Here is a 21,348-nt window from a genome sequence, read left to right as displayed (position 1 = left end):
GGGGGCTGGGCCTCGGAGGCGGAGCGGTGCCGGGAGGCCTTCCCTCTGAGGCCTGATCCTGACAAGGCGGTGGGGACCCAGTGCTGGGAGCCCCCTGATGTGGCTGCAGCGGCGGCGGGCTGGGGAGGCGGCCTCGTCCGCGTGCAGGAATCACTGCTGTTTCTGCGACGGGTCCGCTCTGCCTGCCTGCCTCGTCGGGAGGGCTGTGACTGCGGCGTCTCTGCAGACCCGGAGAGGGGGGGGGGGCTCGGTCTGGAGTTTTGTTGGAGTTTCCTCAGCGCCTGTATCGCAGGCAGAGCGCCGCTCGGGGGAGGGAACAAGATGTCCGCTCTCCATCCCTGTTAAGACACTCAGGTGTCCAGAGTCAGGCCCGGCCCTTCTCCTGTGCAGGCACCTGCCTCTGCCCTGCCCTGCGTGTTGGCGCCAGGCGAGGCGGGGTGGGTGGTAGGGGGTGGGGGTGCGGCCGGTCACTGAGAGGGTGCCACTCAGTCTGCTCTGCTCAGCTGGGGGCCCGTCCCCACTGGCTCTGGGCCTAGAAAGGAGGTAAAAAAGCACTGCCTGCTCTCAGATGCTCTCGCCGTCCATGGGGCCTCCCGAGAGCTGGGGGTGGAATGTGCCGCCTCTGCTTGGCACCCAGCAGGCAGCAGCTCTCCTCCCTCCGCCTCGATCCTGGCACCTCTGAGCAGTCTCCTTGGAGACGAGGCTGAGAGAGTGCGTGTGCCCTCCACCCCCCTGGCACCCTCAGTTTCCCTCTTGCTCCCAGTCAGTTTACCCCTGACCAGAGTGCGTTTCAGCTCCGTGAGGGCCCGTGGTCGCCCCTGGGGGGATGGTGGGTGTCCCGGCTCCAGGCCCGGGGAGCAGGCCTCCTGCTGGGGGCACTGGGAGGTGAGCACGTGACCACGCAGGGCCCCTGTTGGCCCCGCCTTGTGATGGTCAAGGCTGCAGGCCACACCCCAAGCCCTCCATTGGCAAAGGTGCATGGTGTCCTGTGGTTCCCGCTCATCCCTGCCAGACGTGACCCGAGAGGCTCAGGCAGGGACTGGAGGACTGAGGGCCGAGCAGGTGGCTCCCATGGGCTTTTCTCGAACCCCGTCCTCGTGTTTGCCTTTTGTGGGTGACCTTTCCTGACGAGCAGACTGCTGTGAGCCTGTGTGGCCTCTCTCCCCGCCAGCCCCGAGGGCCAGTGTCGCCTCAGACCTGTGAGCAGAGCCATTGGGGGTGCCCAGGAGGCATCGCGATGGCAGACAAACCAGCGTGGCCACGGCCTGGGCGCGGGGCTGTGGGGCACACGCGGAGGGAGGCACGTCCGGCCTCAGGAGGCGGGGCCGGAGCCGGAAGGTCCCGCGCTGCTTCTGCACCTCCCAGGGCACGAGCGCCCCCGAGCCGCTGGCTCTGCTCCAAACCCGAGGCTGGCTGCTGGGGACAGGTGCCCAGCGCACCGGGCGGCAGGCGGACCTGACTCAGTGCACTTCATTACCGAGCACGTCAGCACTCCGCAGGCGTCACTGCAAGTGCCCCGACTGCTGGGGGGGACACACACATGACCTTACTCGGGGCAGTCTGAGGCGAAGGCTCTTGTTCAAGGTCACCCCACCTGCAGGGGGTTCGGGGCTCCCAGTGCGGGCAGTGTCCTGGGGGAGTGGCTCCCCCTCCAGCCTGCACTTCCCCCGGGCCTTCCTCTTGGCCCAGCTGCTCTGGAAGTGGCTCTGAGGGCCAGTGCCCGGGGCGGGCCCTGCAGGCAGAGCCCTTCCCCCAGCCCTACCTCGTTCTCCGTCCGTGTTCCTCTCGGCCACGCTGCTGCCAGCCCCCTCCCTCAGGAGACCCTGTGGGCAGTCAGCCCAACGGGTGAGGCTGACCCCCTCCCTCCCCTGGTGCGTGCACCCCTGCCCGGCACTCGTCTCTCTCTGTGAGCTGTTGCTTCCGCACTGGAGCTCAGGGTCTGTCCTGGATGCGAGCCTGCCCCCTCCCGGGCCTGCAGGGCTCCCGGGACAGGCCAGCGCCTCCCTGCCGTCCGCAGCCCCTGGCTGTCGCAGCGCCCAGGGCGGACAGGAAGTGCGGGCTCACCCGGTCCGGAAGTGGCAGCTAGGACGGTGCCCGGTCCTGCTCTGTCCGGAGTGTGAGCGGCCTGTCTCTGGCAGACCCCGGGACAGCGGTGGTGCTGAGTGGCTGCTGCTGAGAAGCTGAGGGCTGGCTTGCTTTCCTGTGGCTACTCGGAGCCTGCTTTCCTGAGGCTGAGGCTGGACGGATGTCAGGCCTCTCCGGCTCTGTCGTCTTAGCTGAGGGCGGAGCAGCCAGAGAAGCACAGGGCTCGTGCCGCCAGCCTGGGGTCAGGAGGCCCCTGCTCCATCCGGGCAGCGGTTCCTCCCTCCCGTGTGGGACTCAGACCCTCAGCCCCCCCTTGCCAACGGCTCACCGGGCCATGAGCGCACAGGCACCCAGCCACCCGTCTCCAAGGCCGTGTCACGTCTTGGGGTCACCATCACGTCTCGGGGTCACCATCACAGCCGGGCGCTGTGTCGGCAGCCTTGCCCCCCTGGGTCCAGTCTCGCTCTTATTTGCTCCCTGCGATTCTGGCCGCCCCCCACGCTCGTCTCTCGGCAGCTCCAGGTGGCAGTGTGTGAGCGATGCTGCCGCCGACCTTGTCCCTCTTCGCAGGCGAGGCCGTGTGGCCTGGTGGGCTGGCCTCCATCCTCCGGGCCGGCGGACCTCCCACAGGCCCCTCTGCAGGCTCCTCGCGGCAGGTGGGGTCGTTGGGGTCGGCGTCAGCACACAGCGCAGCTCCGCGTCCAGGGCTCTGCGCGCAGGGCGCACTGGGCCCTCGGCTCCGGAGGGGCCGGCCTGCGTGCTGGTGCCTGAACAGCAGGTCCCGTCCGTGTCCCTGCGTGGGGCTGACCTTGTCAGCTGCTAGCGGGACCCCCGGGGCAGGTCAGCATGGCTGCCCGCTGCACCAGTGGCCCGGGTCTGGCGGGTGGGCCATCCACCTGCTTCCCCGCGGCGGCCTCAGGGGCCCGTCGAGGAGCTTCATCTGGTTTCTGTGGCTTCTTGGGGCGCCCAGGGCCCCGAGGGACCACGCTGGTGGGACGGGTGTGAGTGGCTGGGGGCCACAGGGGGCCTTTTGCCGAGAGCTGGCTCCTCACTGTGACATGGAGCTGAGCCTGTGCTCAGAGATGGGGCTCACCCCGCTGGCACCCCAGGAACCAGCAGATCCATCGTTTGTGGACTCGCAGCTGAGGGCCTGGTCCAGAACTTCGCCCCAGGGTCTGGGTGCCCGTGAGCGCCGAGCTCTGTGGCACGTGTCCCAGGCCCTTGCGGTGGGTGCCATGTTTCCCAGTGTGGGGAGGTGGCCCACAGCCCGTCCTGCCCTGGGGTCTGTCTCCAGGCCGAGCTGCGCGCACCCCCGCCCCACCCTCTCCTGAGCGTGCCCTGGGCCCCTCGGCGTCCACCTGCGCCTTAATGGAGGGCCATGCGGGGGCCGGGCTCTCTTGGAGTAACTAAAAGCTTTTCCAGAGAAACAATGGTGCCGACTAATTGGTGGGTTCATTTATTTATTTCTGGGCACGAACGGTAAACAGCTTTGCTTCTCGGCTCAGCGGGAACAGATTGGGAGCGTCTGCCTGATTGATCCTTACCTGCAGGGATGTGTGCTGGAGGGATCTATCGATTTAGCACCTCCTGCCAAACCCGCTCTGAAACAGGCTTAATTGCCTCCAGGCCAGCTCCCTGCAGCAGGCGCGGGCCCCTCAGCGCCACTGTCCTCGCGATGGAGGCTCTCCCGAGTGCGGCCTGAGGAGCCCGGCTCCCGCTGGCCCGGCTCCCGGGCCCAGAGAACACCAGGATGGCAGGGGGCGGGGGGCGAGATGTCCTCGCGCTCTGGTGCCGCTGTCTGCGCGGGCCCGCCGGCTCTGCACCTCCGCCAGCTCGGCTCTAGGCTGCCCCACCCCAGCACAGTCTGGCCCGGGCCCTCCCCGCTGTAGAGCCGCTTACCCTGGAAGAGGAGGGAGATGAACCTGCTAATGCGCATCCCCCGTGGTGCCCAGGACCGTGCCAGACCTGCGGGCGAGGCGGGAGGGCCAGTGCCCTGGGTCTGCGGCCCACATGGGGGCTTGTTTGCAGCCTCCTCCCCACCCTCTCCCTCGGAGCCAGAGCCCGGGCACGGGAGCAGCGTGCTCCTCCTTCCCTGGCACCCCCCTCGCCTGCGCCGTGAAAGCAGCCTGCTCATTGGTTCATGGGACAGAGTTGCAGGAAACCTGGCAACTGGCGGAACCCCCAGCGCCACGCTGGTTCTGGTGCTGCAGATGCGCTGTGGTCCCTGCCCTCAGGCCTGTGGTCCCTGCTCGTCCCCTCCGTGCACGCCTGTGTGGCTGCCAGCTCGTCCGGTGGCGCGGCACCTCCTGGTCTCCCCGCCAGGCCCTGAGCAGCCCTGCCGCGGTGCCGGTGAGCAGGGGGACCTCCACACACCTGGGCCTTGTCCCCGCTCTGCTGCCTCGGTCCTGCCAGCGCTTCCAGGAGGCTGTGAGGCCGCTCGGCGCCGTGTGTCCCACCTCCGTGTCTGCTCCCAGACGTGTCCCTGTTGGCACATCTTTCCTGGAGTGTGCAGCCAAGATCATTATCATGTTTTGTTTTATAAAAACCGGCTTGTGTTGTTGGGGAAACAGCTCCGGGAGACGCCGCTCCACACGGAGGCGGCTTCTGAGAGACTTGGGCCCGGCACTGAGCACCGAGGGGGGCACCCGCCTCCGCTCCAGGCCCCTGATACACACTGAGCGCTTCCTCCGCTCTCGCTGGTCTGTCCTGCTTTTCCCCATCTCCCTGACTGCGGCACCTGCTGCCCCAGTCCCCTGCCCTGGCTGCTGTGCCTGGCCTGCGGGTCGCTGCGCACACCTCCATGCCCTGGGCCGCGCCTCTCGTAGTGGACGGCGGGGGGGGGAGTAGGTGCGTGGTGGACACGGGGGGGGAGGTGCGTGGTGGACACGGGGGGGGAGGTGCGTGTGGTGGACACGGGGGGGAGGTGCGTGGTGGACACGGGGAGGTGCGTGTGGTGGACACGGGGGGAGGTGCGTGTGGTGGACACAGGGGGGAGGTGCGTGTGGTGGACACGGGGGGAGGTGCGTGTGGTGGACACAGGGGGGAAGTGCGTGTGGTGGACACGGGGGGAGGTGCGTGTGGTGGACACGGGGGGAGGTGCGTGGTGGACACGGGGGGGAGGTGCGTGTGGTGGACACGGGGGGAGGTGCATGGTGGACACGGGGGGGAGGTGCGTGTGGTGGACACGGGGGGAGGTGCATGGTGGACACGGGGGGGAGGTGCGTGTGGTGGACACGGGGGGGGAGGCACGTGTGGTGGACACGGGGGGGAGGTCCCTCCCCAGGTGTGTTTCTCCTCTGTTCCTCTTGCTTTTACTCTTTCCTCTGACATCTGGGCCTCCACGCCCTGTGTGCTTCGTACTGAGATGCGCCTGCTTTTTCCTTTTCACGCTCCCGTGTCCTGCAGCCTTTCTGGCCTTTGGGAGAGGGGAGGCTCAGGACTGGGCGGCTGTGTGGATGAAGCGTGCATGCTCTGCAGGTGTGTGTGTGACGGGCTCTCCCACGCCGGGGGGAGTCACGTGCAGAAACGATGAGTGCTGTGTGCACTGTCAGCGAGACCCTGGACGCCCTGGAGCACGTGTGTCATCCGAACCAGAATCTTCCATGACGTGACTCTCACTCGATGGGAAGGCCTCTGAGACGCAGCCCGGGATCCGGTTGTGGGTGGAGAACAGGGCACGTCTGCTGGCCGAGCGCGGGGGCCAGGCCCGAGGGCAGCACCGATAGGAGTCGGCTCCTACGTGAGCAGAGGCCACGGGCTCTGACTCTCATGCAAGAACCTGAGGCCTGCCTGATGAGACCCTGAGGACATGCCATGGAGTGTGTGTGTGGGGGGGTCTCAGGCGTCCATCGCAGGCTGCCCGCCATGAGCTGGGGTGCAGCCGGTCCCCGACTCGCAGTCTGGTGGATGGTGAGGTTTGAGGCTGGAGGCACAGTTTCTGGCGGTGGGCATTGGAGACGGTGCGGCTGGTGCAGGCGCCTCGGAAGGAAGGCTGTGGTGTCACGTCAGGCATTCCTGCTGCTTCCAGCCCGAGGGGACAGCTCCGGGACGGCATGCTGTGGCCTCGTGACCGTCACTGTCCTTCAGTCCTGGGCTCGGTGACCCTCTCGCCATTGTCGTCACCCCGACCGGCGCCACGCAATAGGCAGCTGTGGTCGCCAACTGCAGCCTGTGTGTGCGCATGTGTGCACACCTTTTTGCGTGTGCATATATATGTGTGAATGTGTGTGATGAATAGCCATTGAGCGGCCACAGAGCAGCAAGTGTGTCCTGTGAGAGGAGAATCTAGTTCCTAAATTACATGGTTAGCAGATGGCCCAAAATAGCACTTGTAATGGCAACATTCAATTAGTGAGTTTAAAAACGTATATTATTGCAACACCCTCCGTGGCTTTATTTAGAGGTTTCTAAACATAGCGCTGTAAGAACAGAAGTGTCTCCTAGTGCTCAGGCCCACACCGCCGCGCGCTGTCTGCACTCCCGCGCCTCCGGGGGGGACGAGCAGGCGGGCGTGTCCTGTGCAGGGACAGGAAGTGGACAGTGAGGCTGTCGCTGTCCCAGGCCCCTTCCCCCAGGACCCACGGCCACAGAATTCACGTTTCATTCATGGTGCTTGCTCATAAAACCCTTTCTTCACCGAATTCTGGGTGTGTCTCCAGGGACCAGGTGGGCACTGAGCTGAGGCATTGTCCACAGGGACAGAAAGGGAAACCGAGGCATGGGGACACTGCCCATCTTCACCCCCCAGGGCCTGCACAGCCCGGGGCAGAGCTTGCGGACACTTTCAAAGTGGCAGGGAGGTGCGGAGCAGAGCTAGGCCCTCCTCCGTGGGACTCGTGGTCCAGCTGTCGCGGCTCTGCCGAGGGGCAGGTGTGGGGGCAGCCGTGGGGCGCAGGGGTCCAGGGACCTCCAGTGGCTGGGCTGAAGCCCCCACTTGGTGGTGCCTGCCTGGTGTCCTGGTGGTCCCGAGTGTCCCAGCAGCTGGCGCGCACAGCCTGGCGAGGAGGGTGGCCTTCCATGGGCAGCCTACCCCGGGCGGGGCCCCGCTGTGCGCCCAGGAGGAGGGCCGGGCCGGCGGCTCCCGGGCGCGCACGGCTGTGCACCCTGTTCTCTCCACTGGGAGCCGGGCCCGCCCGGCTGCCGGCCCCGGCGGGAGGGCGGGCCCCGTGGCCAGCGTGTGCGGGAGGCTCTCCACAAAGCGGGGGCCCCGGCACAGATGTTCGTTGAAAATGGAAAGTCCGATTAGGCGGAAGCAGCCTGGGAAGTCAACGCCCAGCGCCAGTCGAGGGAAACAGTGCGTGAGCTTCACTTAAATAACTTTTCATTTTAAATAAAGTTTTAAACAGAAAAAGTGCCGCTTGAAAGGCTCATCTTCTCTGCTCGAGGAACATCTGTGCGCATTCTGGGATGAATGGCGCGGATGAGGAGCGAGGAGCGCTCCCTGATTGCACCGCGCTGACAATGCCGCCGGTGCGCGGCCGGAACTGGCTGCCCGGCCCAGCGCTCGCGGTAACGGAGGTGGCGTTTACGTGACGAACATCTCCAGCGTTTGCTTTTATTTTAAAACGATCCTTTTTGGGGTTTTTTTGGTCAGCATTTTAAAAATAGGTATTTCTGAGCACCTGGATGGGGCAGCTTGCCCCTCTGCGCCAGGTAAGCTGGCAGGGCACACCCGGTGGCCGTGGCCGGAGACAGCCATTGCCAGTGACCCGCCCAGACGCGTCCCCAGGACTCGCAGCCAAGGGCCGGTCCTGCTCACCCCCTTTCCTGGCCGGCGACTTGGGTGCTCGTGTGGGGCCAGGAGCCCGGACAGGCCCCTGGCAGCTGCGTTCGTGTCCTCACCTGGTGGGGAAACGGGGCCCAGGGTGGGTGCGCCGTGCACCTCCTGTGTGCACCCAGCAGGGCTCTGGTTAGGGGCCCGGCCCCACTCGGGCGGGCTGCGTGTGACTCGCTGGCTTGGTGCTGGGGGAGGGAGCCTCTGTCCCTGCCCCAGCGGAGACCATGCTGTGGTTTGGAGTCTGCATGGCGCCCAGGACTTGCCATGTGCACCCTGTGGGCGGGGAGGGGCAGCCAGCGTGGGAGCTGGGTGATGGGTGTGCCCGTGCATGCCGGCCCCCTGTGCTGGGACAGGGTGTGGAGAGCAAATGCGTTTAAACCGGGGAGCCTGCTGGGGGACCTCAGAACCACGTGCGGACTCCTGCCCTCTCCCCAGAGAGTGCGGTGCCGGGAGGGTCCCGGCCTGCTCTCAGCCGGCCTGCCGGGCCAGGCGAGGCCCAGACCTAGGTGCTGGAGAGCTCGCTGCCACCACCACGCCTTGGTCCTGGCTCCCACCGGTTTGGAAACAGCACCGGACTCGCGTGGCCGGTGTGCCTGTCACGGCTCGGCTGCAGAGCGCTCCCTCCACGGGGCCGCTCGCCGCGGGGCTCGGGCACACCTGGCAGCAGGCTGTTTGCAGGCGCTGGCCGCGTGTCGGTGACAGCTGTGGCCAGGACCCAGTGCATGGAGGCGCATCCGTGCTCTCCACACCGTGTTCCCAGAGCAGGCTGCACCTGTGACTGTCGGTCTGCAGCGGACACCGAGGGCCTCCGGGGTCAGGGGTTCACTCTGACAAGCCAGGCTGAGGGCCTCTGGGTGGGTGTGAGCCCGTCCCCTGCCCTCTCTCTCCTGTGCCCCTTTCTCATCAAGAGCCTCCTTGGGAGCTTGCTGTTTTGAGGTTTTTGCTGCGTGGCTCCTGCTCCTGAGAGGACTGGAGCCCCCGAGCTCAGGCAGGCCTTGCAGGTCAAGGGTGTGTATGGCTCTGCCCGGTGCCCCTCCCACTGCTGTTGTCGAGGATGGCCTGGCGGTGAGAGCCCCTCTGTGACCCGGGCCCCGGCAAGGCAGTGTCTCTGTGTAGCTGGGCTTCTTCCTTCCTTCCTCTCCTTCCCGCCTCAGTTTACCCTTTCACACAGGAGCACATCGCTGGTGTTACTGTGTACAGGACAGCGCAACTGGGCCCACATTGAGCCAGCACGGTGTGGGGGGCACCCTTGTTAGCTGGGGGGTCCGGGAACAGCCTCCCTGAGGAAGAGGGGGACTCTGAAGCATAAGGAGGGGTTACCCATTTGTGGGGTCTCCAGGCAGAGGGAGTACACAGACAGAGCAAGGGCAGGCCTATGCGATTGGGTGTGGAGGCGCAAGGCTGTCCTTCAGGTTGTGGGCTGATGTCCTGAGAGGACCAGAGGCTGTTCCGGATGCTGGCTTACGTTCCCGAAGGAGCAGGGAAAATGCCGTGTTGGTTGGACCTGGGAGTGGTGTCTGTAGTGATATCTGTCGTGGTGGTGGTGATGGTGACTTTGGTGATAATGATGATGGTTGCGATAGTGGTGATGTGATGATGGTGATAATGATGGTGGCGGTGGTGGTGATGGTGGCAGCGGTCGTGATGATGGTGGTGGCGGCGGCGGCGGCGATGGTGATGGTGGTGGTGGTGGTGGCGGCGGTGGTGATGGTGATGGTGGTGGTGGTGGTGGCGGCGGCGGTGATGGTGATGGTGGTGGTGGTGGTGGCGGCGGTGATGATGGTGATGGTGGTGATGGTGGTGGTGGTGGTGGTGGTGGTGGTGGAGGTGGTGGTGGTGGTGGTGGTGGCGGCGGCGGTGATGATGGTGATGGTGGTGGTGGTGGTGGTGGTGGTGGCGGCGGTGATGGTGGTGGTGGTGGTGGCGGCGGCGGCGGTGATGATGGTGATGGTGATGGTGGTGGTGGTGGTGGTGGTGGTGGCGGCGGCGGCGATGGTGATGGTGGCGGCGGCGGTGATGGTGATGGTGGTGGTGGTGGTGGCGGCGGCGGTGGTGGTGGTGGTGGCGGCGGCGGTGGTGGTGGTGATGGTGGTGGTGGTGGTGGTGTTGGTGGCGGCGGTGATGATGGTGGTGGTGGTGGTGGTGGTGGTGGTGGCGGCGGCGGCGGTGATGGTGATGGTGGTGGTGATGACGTGATAGTGGTGATGGTTGTGATAATGACAGTGTTGATGGTGCTGGTGGATATACCGGTAGAGGTTCCAATCCCTGTGACAAGGGTTATAAATCTCTCCCAATGAAGGAGCAAATGTTGGAGAGTTGGAAGGAGGAGTTGAAAACAGATTGGCAGCACAGCTCCTCCTCTCGCTGATGGGAAAGTACTTAATTAGGTGATTTTTCTCCCCTGCTGACACGTGCAAATGAGACCCTGTTAATAACTGAGCTGTTACATAAATGATAAGATTTTAACACCAATGTCAACTCATCAGTCGTGTCAGGAGGAGGAAGGTGAGCTTGAGGGTGAGGTGCCGGGCTCCAGCTGTTCAGTCCCTGCTGGGCCCAGCCCTGTACATCCCCTCCCCTCCTCCCCCGTCCCTCGCCCAGGGGAATCACTCAGGATGCTGAGAGAGGAGCGTTGCCACGGTGAGGGTATGCCGTGCAGCCAGGACGCTAGGTGCAGACCAGCTTGGCTCCCAGCTTCCCGGTTTCCCTCCTGCTTCCCAGGTGCTAGTCAGGACCGCTGATTCTGAGGCCCTCCCTGCTGGGCGGCCAGGGCCTGGGCCCAGGACGGGGTGGGATCCTGGGGGTGGCCCAGAGCGGGCAGGTCACAGACACTGGCATTTATGACGCCCTCCAGGGCACAGTGCCTGTGTGACATTCTCTTAAACCTCTTGTTCTTGCCCCAAAGCTGGGCTCCGAGAGCCACTGCCCTCTCACTGGCTTCAGGAGTCGGAGCTCAGCTGCAGCCAGGTGGGCATGGCCGCTCGCTCAGGCCCCAGCTGCCGGGCTTTTCGGAGCCGCTGCCCACGGGGCAGGGAGGGGAAGGCGGGGACGGAGGCCGCAGCGTGGGCTCTGCTGTCTGCTCAGTCAGCCAGCAGGTGGCTTGTTGGGGGCTCCCGTGGCTGGGCCCTGACCGCCAGGTGGGGGGACGTGGTGGTGGAGGCAGGACCTCGGGCTGAGGTGCCAGGGCTGACACCAGCCACGTGCTGCTCCCAGCCGCAGCGCCGCCTGGCCTGGCTGGGGGCGGGGGGGGGGGGGGGCCGTCAGCACTGTGAGGATGGTCACTGTCTCCTGCGAATCTGAAATGAGATTTCATATTTAAATAAAAAGAAAAGAGGCCTGAGCGTTTGCAGCTGGGAGATAGCAGAGATTAGGAACTTATCTCCACGGCACAAAGAAGGCGAGAGCGGCCGAGTGCCTCGGAATACAGATGAGGCGCAGGCAGCCCGGGCGGCGGGACCCGCCCTCGGCGCGGCCAGGAGCTGGGGGACGGCAGCTTCCTGCTCGCCGGGCTGCGGAGTGAAGTGCCGCAGGCGCTCAGTCTGGGTGGGGAGCGCCGCTGGCCGCTGGCCTGGAGTTCAGTTTGTAGCCAGCGGAGGCTCAGGCTGGCCCGGCAGCCTTGGTGCAAGAGTGACGGCCCCTTAGTGCCTGGCCTCTGCCCGTCGCCCAGGCTCTCAGCCGCCCCGTCTGCGTCTCCCTCAGCCCACCTGGCTGCTCACCTTTCCTGAACCTCCACTTCCTCCGTTCCTCTCCCTCCTGCAAGTCCTGGCCACCGGCCTGCTGGGGGCTCCCGCTGCACCCCGAGGCCGCGCCCAGGGCGCCGTGGCTGAGCGCGGTGTCTGGCCCTCGGGGCCTTGCTGAGTGCTCCCTCCCAGGATCGGTGCCCACGTCACCAGGGGCAGAGGGGCCGTCCCTGATGCGCGGCCACAGCGTGGACTGTCCTCCAGGAGCGTCCCCTGCGGACGGGTGCTGCCAGCTCAGCCGGGCCTGGCCTGGGCTCCCCTGGGGACCGGGGCCTGCGGTGCCCTGCTCCCTGTCTGTCCCCGTCTGGGCTGAGGCCCACCTCCCCTGCCTGAGCCGAGGGATGGCCGGCCGCCAGCTCTCCAGGCGCCCCAGCCCTGGGCTCTGGCCGCCTGGCTGTTCTGTTGCTTGTTTGCTGAAGACACGTTTGAAGACCCCTCGCAGTGTGGGGTGCTCTCTGGGACCCTCTGAGGGGGAGAGGGAGTGAATGTCATGGCCAGCTGTGATGGGGGCTGACTTCTCTGGGCAGCTGGCAGTCATTCTGGGGAGGACTCTGAGAGGAAACCCGAAGGCGTGGGAGAGACGTGGGGGCGGGGGAGGCCCGGGAGGGGTGCCGGCAGGGCTGTGTCCCTGGCTCCCCGGCCTGGCCTGGCCTGCTCAGAGGAGGCTGACGGAGAGCAGGGTGGTCCAGCCGCCAGGCCAGCCAGCGGAAGCTGAGATGCAGTGGGGATAGTCTTTCTGCAAAGCGCTTCCTCAGCACTCCGCGCTATTACCATGTAAATGCCTGCGTGGAAGTGGTGCCTGCGTGGGAGTTGCTTTGGGATGCTAATCTCAGCCAGATGGCCACTTCGACATCCGCTTCCAGGAGGGATTTGTGTGCAGAGAAGCACTTCCTTTGTCACCAGCCCGCCGCTCCTATTGCCGCGCCTCGGGACTGCTGAGCGGGCTCCTCCTGAGGGGAGCGCTCGGGCGGAGCCCTGTGGGGGGCGGGGGGGACACGATGGCACACTCCGCAGGCCGGGAGGAGGCCTGGGAGCCCTGACCTCGGCTGGCCTGTGTGGCCTGGCCCCCGCCAAGGGGCTGCAGCTCTGAGGGAGGGTGCGGGCACAGGTGCCCGGCCGTGCCCAGCTGGCCATCTGGTGCCCTGGGGCTTTCTCCCCCCGCCCCCTGAGGTCGACCCCTGTCTGTGTGAGACATTTCTGGTGACTCCAAGTGTAGCCCTGCCACGCCCATGGGTGTGTTCAGAGGCCCTGGTGGGAGTGTCGGGGGGGGGGGGGGTTCGAGAGGCTCACGAGGTGGAGTCTGTCCCATTTGCAGCAAGGGCTCAGTCAGGAGGCCCGCAGCTGAAGGCAGCCGCAGTCTCCTGGCCTCGGGCGTCCTCCTTGAGCACGTGGCCCAAGCACGTCTCATTAGGAGCTCCGAGTCACGGGGTCTCTAATCCCGTCCACCTGTCCCCCCAGACCCGACTCCTCACCCCGTGAGCAAGCAATCAAAAGTGGAAGGAAACTTGGAAAATTCACAGATAGGTGGAAATTAAACAACATAGTTCTTCATAACTGTTAACGTAAGAACATTGAAACCTGCGAAGAAGTCCTGCGAGTTTGTTTGGGCCAAACGGCCGCCAGTTGCCGGGAAGCAGAGCCTCAGCGATCGGGTGGCGCTCCGGAGGACCCACAGGCGGGTCACATGGAACCACCGGCGATGAGGAGGCGGAGAAAGCCAAGTGGGGAGACCTCTGGGACTGGGTGAGAGGTGAAATGATAGACACCTGCTGCTTCACACAGGTGGGTGCAGGTTGATTAGCAGCCAGGAACGTGCTAACAGTAACAGGGAGGGGGGTCTGTGGTTTCTGTTCTGGTGCACTGGCTGTGCCCCCAGGGGTCCGGAAAGGGGAGGAACAAGTTGAGGTCAAAGTTGAAATTTGTCAGGGAAGATGGGCCGAGGACATGACTGTCCACCATAAACTTCTTTTTATTTTTATATTTTTAATTTTTTTTTTTCAGAGAGGAAGGGGGAGAGAGAAACATCAACGATGAGAGAGAATCATGGATCCGTGGCCTCCTGCACGCCCCCCACTGGGGATCGAGCCCTCAACCCTGGGCATGTGCCCTGACTGGAATCGAACCTGGGACTCCAGGCTAATGCTCTGTCCACTGAGCCAAACCAGCCAGGGTTAAACTGCTTTTTAATTTAAACAGTTTTAGTCTCAGATCATCCTTTGTGGCTACTTTAGGTCTCTTGAGTGTGTAAGGCTTACACAGGCCTTCCCTGAGCCAGTCAGCTCAGCAGGTGGCCCCTTTTCGTCCACATAACGAAGGAGTCAAAAAGGCGGGCGTGGCTCAGTGGTTGAGCATTGACTCATGCACTAGGAGGTCATGGGTTCAATTCCCAGTCAGGGCACGTGCCTGGCGTGTGGGCTCAATCCCCAGTTGGGTGGGGGGGGAGCGGTGTCTGCAGAAGGCAGCCAGTCAGTCTCTCTCTCATCATTGATGTTTCTCTCTCTCTCCCTCTCTGAAATCAATAAAAATGTTTTTTGAAAAGAAACCAGAGTCCACAGCAGGCGAGTGCTAGACCCGGGAGCTGCTGGTGGCAGGCCGCAGGGACAGCACTGCGCCTGGTGCGGCGCCCTTCTGGGTGGGTGATGTTTGGGCAGCACCGGGACACATGAGGAACCACCGGATCGCTCACCTGAACGGGCGCCCAGCTCCCGGCCCCGTGGCTGGCCTGTCCAGGTGGCATTGCGCTGGGCACAGGTGGCACACCCCCGCCCAAGGGGCCGGCTCAGCTGCCTGAGGCAGGCAGCGTGGGGAGTGGAGATTGGGGGAGCATGATGTGGAGAGGCCTGGCGGCTCGCCCTCCACCGTGTTCCGGGACGCACACCCCTGCGCCCGCACACCCTGTGCCCTCAGACGGGCGCGGTTGGTCAGTTCCCGGCTGTGTGAGCTGCCGCCCTAACTGGAGGCTGGCTGACCAGAGCGTGAGCTCTGCTCCTCGTCGCCTCCCGTCCTGAGCAGCCATCTCCACGGCCTGGGGTTCGGGAGGCCACCTTGTCGCCGGGCGATGGCAGTGTGTGCGGGGAGCTGAGTGGGTGCTGACACTGCCGGGCTCTCCTGGCAGCGGGCCCTGTCCTTGGCCCTCGCGCTCCGCCGGCCCAGGTCTGCTCCGCTCCGTCCTTTCCGCTCCGACCCTGGGTCACCAGGGCCTGGCGGGGCAGCCGAGGCGCCGCTGCCCGGACGCACAGGAAACCTGAGCGGCTCCCAGGCGGTGACTGTCCTACGTGGCGGTGACTCCCGCACAATGTGCAGAAAGCCTGTTCTCGGGCGCACTTGCTCACCAGCTGCATTTCCTGTCTCTAATCTGCTCCCTGCAGATGGCCCGGCTCGGCCTCGGTGCAGCAGCCGCGCCCGAGCGCCCTCTTCTCGGCTGTGGTGTGAGCCGGCTGGGCCGTGTGCCCCAGGAGATACGGTGCTCGGTGGCTCCCCGGCTTGCAGGGGACCTGAGTCAGGACCTGGAGGTCACATGCTCCTCAGTGACGTGCCCGCAGGGGGGCTGTCTCCCCTGGGGCCGGGCTCCTCTCCTTCAGCAGCTTCCCAAGTGCAGGGTGTGGAATGCCCCGGCCTCCCGCTGCCCTCTCTTCCAGACACACACACTGCCCTCGGACTTGGACTGATGGGTCTTCCGAATGCTGTGGACTGTCCACCCGGCTCCGCCCCTCCCTACACCCCGAAGCAGAGTGGCCACGGGCTGACAGCGTCCCCCAAGCGCCCTTTCCCAGCTGGGTCTGTGTGGGAGGTGGACCAGCCTGGAGGAGAGTGTGAGCCGTCGGGAGCAGGCCATGTGCCCCCTGCCCGGCGGCCCTGGCATCAGTACCTGGCTGCCCACTCGGGGCGGGTGAGGATGGGTTCACCTCTCTATCCTGACCATGGCCACGGTGCTGGCTGGTGTCTCCCGTGCTCGGCCCCCGCTGCTGTTCGGCTGGCTTCTCTTTGCTCTTGGACATAGGAGCATGCTCCCTGCACCCGAGGCCCGCTCTGCTCAGCAGCGCCTTCCTGCACCAGGGCCTGCGGGCACCCTCCCCCTGCCCGAGCACCTGGGCCTTTCCAGACCCCGCCTCTCCTGTCCGACGTTTCTCCGCTCTGGGCCCGCCCTGTGTCCCTCCGTTAGCTGCCAACTCCTCAGGGCAGAGGTTACTCTTCCCACTTTGCTGTCCCTGGAAAGGTGGCCGCCAGAGCCCCTGCCGGAGCGAGGGCGCCTTCTGTCTGCCCTGGTCCCCGGACCGCCGGCTCCCAGGGCTGCGGCCGGGACCGGCCGGGACTCACTGGGCTTGCCCGCCGGTCCCTGCCGTGTCCTTCCTGCCTGGGCCTCTGTGGCCTGGCACCCAGAGGCAGCCTCGCCTGGGCTCCCCGTGTGATGTGAGGCGGAGGCCCCTGGCTGGCGATGACAGGCTGGTAACTGATCAGTGGGCTGGATTATTTATTACGGTGGGGATGGAATTGAAACTGCAGAGGGTGATTTTCCTTCTCACGTCTCAAGGTCGGACGGGAGTGCTTCCCGTGGCCTCGGTGCTCTGGGGCCGCACGCTGCAGCGGGGGGAGGAGTGAGGGGGGCTCTCTGGGAGGCCTGGCCTGTCAGCCTCCTCGCTCCGGGCCTGCCTTTGATTGGTGATTATTTCAGCCTCTGCTTTGCTGATTCTCCGCTTTTGTTTCCATGTTTAGACGTTGATTCTTTCAGAGGAACGTGTAATGACACTTGAGGCATTTGGGATCGGGGTCAAATGGATAAATAAAGATACTGCAGGCCGCGTGGGCCAGCCGCCTCCGCTCCCTCTCCTGGCAGCCTGAGCAGGCCCGGGCACAGGCCTCCTGCCCCGCCCTCCCTCCTCCCACACGTGCCCCAGCAGCTTTTGGCAAGACAAGGGAGCGAGGTCCTACGCCAGCTGTGCCCTCGGCCTGTCCCACCGTGCTGGCCAGGGAGGGCGGGAGGGGCAGCCCTCAGGTAGGCGGGTTCTGGTCTGAGTCGGAGCCTGTGCTGCCATCCCAGCCGCCTGACCTCAGAGGTCTGTTCCCTCGTCGGGAGTGGGGACTGGCGGGGACAGGGCGCTTCCTCGCGTCCTGCCTGTGCTGTGTCCCGTGGGGACGGACGGCTGCCCGAGTGTGACCTTGGCTCCTGCCTCTGCCGTCCGCCCAAGTCCCTTGGGGGCGCTCAGCGAAGCACACCTGACGACGTGACCAGACCTCAGCGGCGATGGCCCATCCCTGCCGCCAAGGGCTTTCCTGGGACACGGCCAGACCCTCCCGGCCTCGTGCTCAGGGTGTGGCTGGAGGGACCGAGGGAGAGGCTGCGGGCGGGGCCGGAGGGCTGTGCCCTCAGAGCCCAGAGGAAGATGCTTGGGGTTTGGGTCCGTGCGAGGAAGGTGTCCTGGTTCTCAGTCTCATACGGGCGTGCCATCACTGAGAATTGGGGTGGACTGCAGGCATACTGGTGCCAGCCCGCTGGGACCCTGGTCGGTCCTGAGGGCGCTGTGGGAAGCGGCCCATGTGAGGGCCGTGCCTGCGGGAAGGGCCTGTCAGGGTCGCCCCTCTGGCCCTGCATGTGGGGTCTGGCGACGGTTGTTGGATGTTGGCCCCCGTGTTGTGTTGACCACGGGCGAGACTTGGTGAGGGGCTGCACTGGGGCTCCCGGAGAGCACTGTCCTCCCGCAGTCCTGCACCACTGTCCTCCCGGCAGTCCTGCACCACTGTCCTCCCGCAGTCCTGCACCAGTCCTCCCGCAGTCCTGCACCGCTGTCCTCCCGCAGTCCTGCACCAGTCCTCCCGCAGTCCTGCACCAGTCCTCCCGGCAGTCCTGCACCACTGTCCTCCCGCAGTCCTGCACCACTGTCCTCCCGCAGTCCTGCACCAGTCCTCCCGGCAGTCCTGCACCGCTGTCCTCCCGCAGTCCTGCACCAGTCCTCCCGCAGTCCTGCACCGCTGTCCTCCCGCAGTCCTGCACCAGTCCTCCCGCAGTCCTGCACTACTGTCCTCCCGCAGTCCTGCACCAGTCCTCCCGCAGTCCTGCACCACTGTCCTCCCGCAGTCCTGCACCAGTCCTCCCGCAGTCCTGCACCACTGTCCTCCCGCAGTCCTGCACCAGTCCTCCCGCAGTCCTGCACCGCTGTCCTCCCGCAGTCCTGCACCACTGTCCTCCCGCAGTCCTGCACCAGTCCTCCCGCAGTCCTGCACCAGTCCTCCCGCAGTCCTGCACTACTGTCCTCCCGCAGTCCTGCACCGCTGTCCTCCCGCAGTCCTGCACCACTGTCCTCCCGCAGTCCTGCACCAGTCCTCCCGGCAGTCCTGCACCACTGTCCTCCCGCAGTCCTGCACCAGTCCTCCCGCAGTCCTGCACCAGTCCTCCCGCAGTCCTGCACTACTGTCCTCCCGCAGTCCTGCACCAGTCCTCCCGCAGTCCTGCACCACTGTCCTCCCGCAGTCCTGCACCACTGTCCTCCCGCAGTCCTGCACCAGTCCTCCCGGCAGTCCTGCACCACTGTCCTCCCGCAGTCCTGCACCAGTCCTCCCGCAGTCCTGCATCAGTCCTCCCGCAGTCCTGCACTACTGTCCTCCCGCAGTCCTGCACCAGTCCTCCCGCAGTCCTGCACCACTGTCCTCCCGCAGTCCTGCACCAGTCCTCCCGCAGTCCTGCACCGCTGTCCTCCCGCAGTCCTGCACCGGTCCTCCCGCAGTCCTGCACCGCTGTCCTCCCGCAGTCCTGCACCGCTGTCCTCCCGCAGTCCTGCACCACTGTCCTCCCGCAGTCCTGCACCAGTCCTCCCGGCAGTCCTGCACCACTGTCCTCCCGCAGTCCTGCACCAGTCCTCCCGCAGTCCTGCACCAGTCCTCCCGCAGTCCTGCACTACTGTCCTCCCGCAGTCCTGCACCAGTCCTCCCGCAGTCCTGCACCACTGTCCTCCCGCAGTCCTGCACCAGTCCTCCCGCAGTCCTGCACCGCTGTCCTCCCGCAGTCCTGCACCGGTCCTCCCGCAGTCCTGCACCGCTGTCCTCCCGCAGTCCTGCACCGCTGTCCTCCGCAGTCCTGCACCAGTCTCCGCAGTCCTGCACCACTGTCCTCCCGCAGTCCTGCACCACTCCACTGTCCTCCCGCAGTCCTGCACCACTGTCCTCCCGCAGTCCTGCACCACTGTCCTCCCGCAGTCCTGCACCACTGTCCTCCCGCAGTCCTGCACCAGTCCTCCCGGCAGTCCTGTGGCCGTCCGCACCGCGGGGCGAGGTAACCGCCGGTCCGCACCACCTGGTCAGCAGGAGGGTGGGGGGCGGGCGGGAGCTGGGAGGAGGGAGAGGAGGGAGGACCCGGCCCGCGGCGTCTGAGGAAGGCCATGGATGCCTCCTGCTGCTGCACATTCGTGTCCTTCCACGTCCTGGGAGCGGGCACGTGGCGGACGTCGTCTGGGAGACGACATGAAAGCGGCCGCTGGCCAGCACTGCGCGGCTCAGACGCCATCGAGCGGGCGAATGACCGATAAAGGCGCCGACTCCGCAGGAGCCGAGGACTTCATTCTGAACGCCCAGCGTTCACAGAAATGCCAGCGGCCTCAGGGCACATCGGAGGCAGCAGGAGGCTTAATGTTTTATGAGTTTCCTTTTACTTCACAGCAAAGGCTGGGCCTGACGGAGAGCACGTCCAGCAGAGGTGGCAGCAGCGGGCACGGGGCGGCAGCTCGGGCGGCCAGCCCCTCTCCTGCCGGCTTCCGGGGGGGGGGGGCATCTTCCAGCAGGTGGTTTGGAAAGCGCCCTGACGCACTTGGCACTGGATCCGGGGACGTTGCTCTTGGTGGGGCCCCCCCTGCGTGTAACGCCCCGTCCTCCTCTGCAGGCGGTCAGGACCCGCCACCCCGTGGCCACACGCTGGCCTCTGTCCCGTGGAGTTTACATACGAAAGCGAGCCCTCTGGCCGGCCGCCGGCTCTGCGTCCTCGCGCTCCCCAGCGTCCGCCGGCCCTGCGCCTGGTCTTGGTTCTCGTGGTCTCCTGCACCCTTCCTCCCACATGGCCTTCTCCGTCCGCCTGCCCCGGGCCCCCTGTAGGCCACTCTGAGGCTCCTGCCCGGAGCAGCCTGTGCCGAGCCTCGCCCTGCCCTCTCCCAGCGGCAGCCCCAGCACCGTCCCTCCCCGCACTGCTCTCCCTGGTCGCGGACTCTCCCTCGGAAGCCCGCAGAGGCAGGCTGGGGCAGAGGCGGGGCGGGGCTGGAAGGACAGTGGCCGTCTGGGGAAAGCGTGTGAAACCAAACCGAAGGTGCTTCACCCCCTCCCCGCCCCTAGCGAGAGGTGGAGGTCCGTCTGTGGGCGGTTGGGAGCTGAGAGGCTCTAAGCCAAGTGTCCATCCTTGTCTGGGGTCTGAGGGATGGCCGCCACGGACCCAGGGCGGGCGCTGCGAGCACAGGGCAGGATGCTAGGAGCAGAGGTGAGAGGAAGGGCAGGGCCCGGGCCGGCAGAGCGGCTCCGGAGCTGGCCGAGAGCACATGGGCCCGCGTCGGTGTCAGGGCTGAGGTTGGGGTTCAGCTACTCCAGGCTGGGGCTCGGCTCCCTGCAGCACGGAGCTGCTCACCCGGCGTGACTGCTCTGGCGCTGGAGCCCCTCAGGCCTCGGTTCCCGTTGTGTGTGGGGCCGCTGCTGGGTCGCCTGGGTCTGCGGGGGGCAGACGCTCTGAGGCCCCGAGGACTGTTCGGGGAAATGCCAGCGGCTGCACGCGCGGCTGTTCTGAGACCAAGTGACGTGGCTGGGCCTGGAGGGCCCGTGACTGGGGTGCTGCCATGGCCCAGCCTCACCCTCTGCCCTTTGCCTTGTCCGCAGCGTCCGGGAGCTGGACAAGGTGAGGCAGCAGCTGCAGGAGGAGGTCCGCCAGGTCAGCGCTCAGCTGCTGGAGGAGAGGAAGAAGCGTGAGACGCATGAGGCGCTGGCCCGCAGGCTGCAGAAGCGGGTGCTGCTGCTGACCAAGGTACGGCTGCGGGGGCCGGGCAGGGCGGCAGGTGGCGGTCGCCGGTCAGGCTGGGCCGCTCAGTCAGCAGCGCCCAGTCCAGCCCCCCTCCGCCACTTGTGTTTTGTCTCCGGCACCCACGTCTGCCCGGATCTCCACTATGCTAAACGAACACGTCTCACGTGCCTCGTCCTCACACTTGGCTCAGCCCTACTCAGCCATAGCTCAGGCAGAGCGTCAGGGGGCAAGGGGTAGGGGGAGCGGTAGGCTGTGGTGGTGGCCTGATTGGCAGGAGGGCTCCGGCGTGCTGTCAAGAGCTCTCCAAGCCAGTGCCCCTGTGGGCTGAGGCCGTTGGACAGCTCTGTGGGCCCCGGTGTGTCCTGGGTCCTTTGGGGGCGGCCCTCTCTCCCCCTCCCTCCTCACTGTGTTTGGAGTGAGGATTCGCCATGTCCAGACGTGCTGGGCAGATGCGCTCTTGTCTGCTCTTTGCCTGAAGAGCTGTGAGCTCTGCTACACAGGCGAGTCCCTGGAGAGCAGGCTGAGTGTTTGTGTGGAGCTCATTAAGATGCCGCCCCGGACACTGACATCTTAGGAGACGGGAAGGAAAAACCCGGATCTGCCCCCAGCTGCTCCTCCAGGCCGGGCCGGGCCGAGCGGCGGCCCCAGGAGCGCGGTCCGGCAGGCGAGCCCTCTTCGTGGTTCCTGATGGAGCGTACGCTCCTCGCTGCTGGCCTCCTGACGCCGGAGCTTACAGAGCCAGCCGGTGCCAGCACTCGGCGCCG

General features: G+C 65.8%; 1 protein-coding gene across 6 annotated transcripts in view; it reads left to right on the top strand.

Moving 5' to 3' along the window:
- Positions 1-21,348, top strand: part of MAD1L1 (mitotic arrest deficient 1 like 1) — a 112,079-nt gene that overhangs the window by 47,932 nt on the left and 42,799 nt on the right. For 5 of the 6 annotated variants that reach the window (XM_045576926.1, XM_045576925.1, XM_045576924.1 and 2 more), the window contains one exon: positions 20,443-20,587. The exons of the other annotated variant lie outside the window; for it this stretch is intronic. In XM_045576926.1, the coding sequence (XP_045432882.1) occupies positions 20,443-20,587 (145 nt within the window). The remainder of the gene's footprint in view (positions 1-20,442; positions 20,588-21,348) is intronic. 6 annotated transcript variants of the gene reach the window in all.

This window comes from Pipistrellus kuhlii, unplaced genomic scaffold, assembly GCF_014108245.1.
Source record: "Pipistrellus kuhlii isolate mPipKuh1 unplaced genomic scaffold, mPipKuh1.p scaffold_m20_p_8, whole genome shotgun sequence".
Lineage (NCBI taxonomy): Eukaryota > Metazoa > Chordata > Mammalia > Chiroptera > Vespertilionidae > Pipistrellus > Pipistrellus kuhlii.
This window is presented reverse-complemented; position numbering and strand designations above follow the sequence as displayed.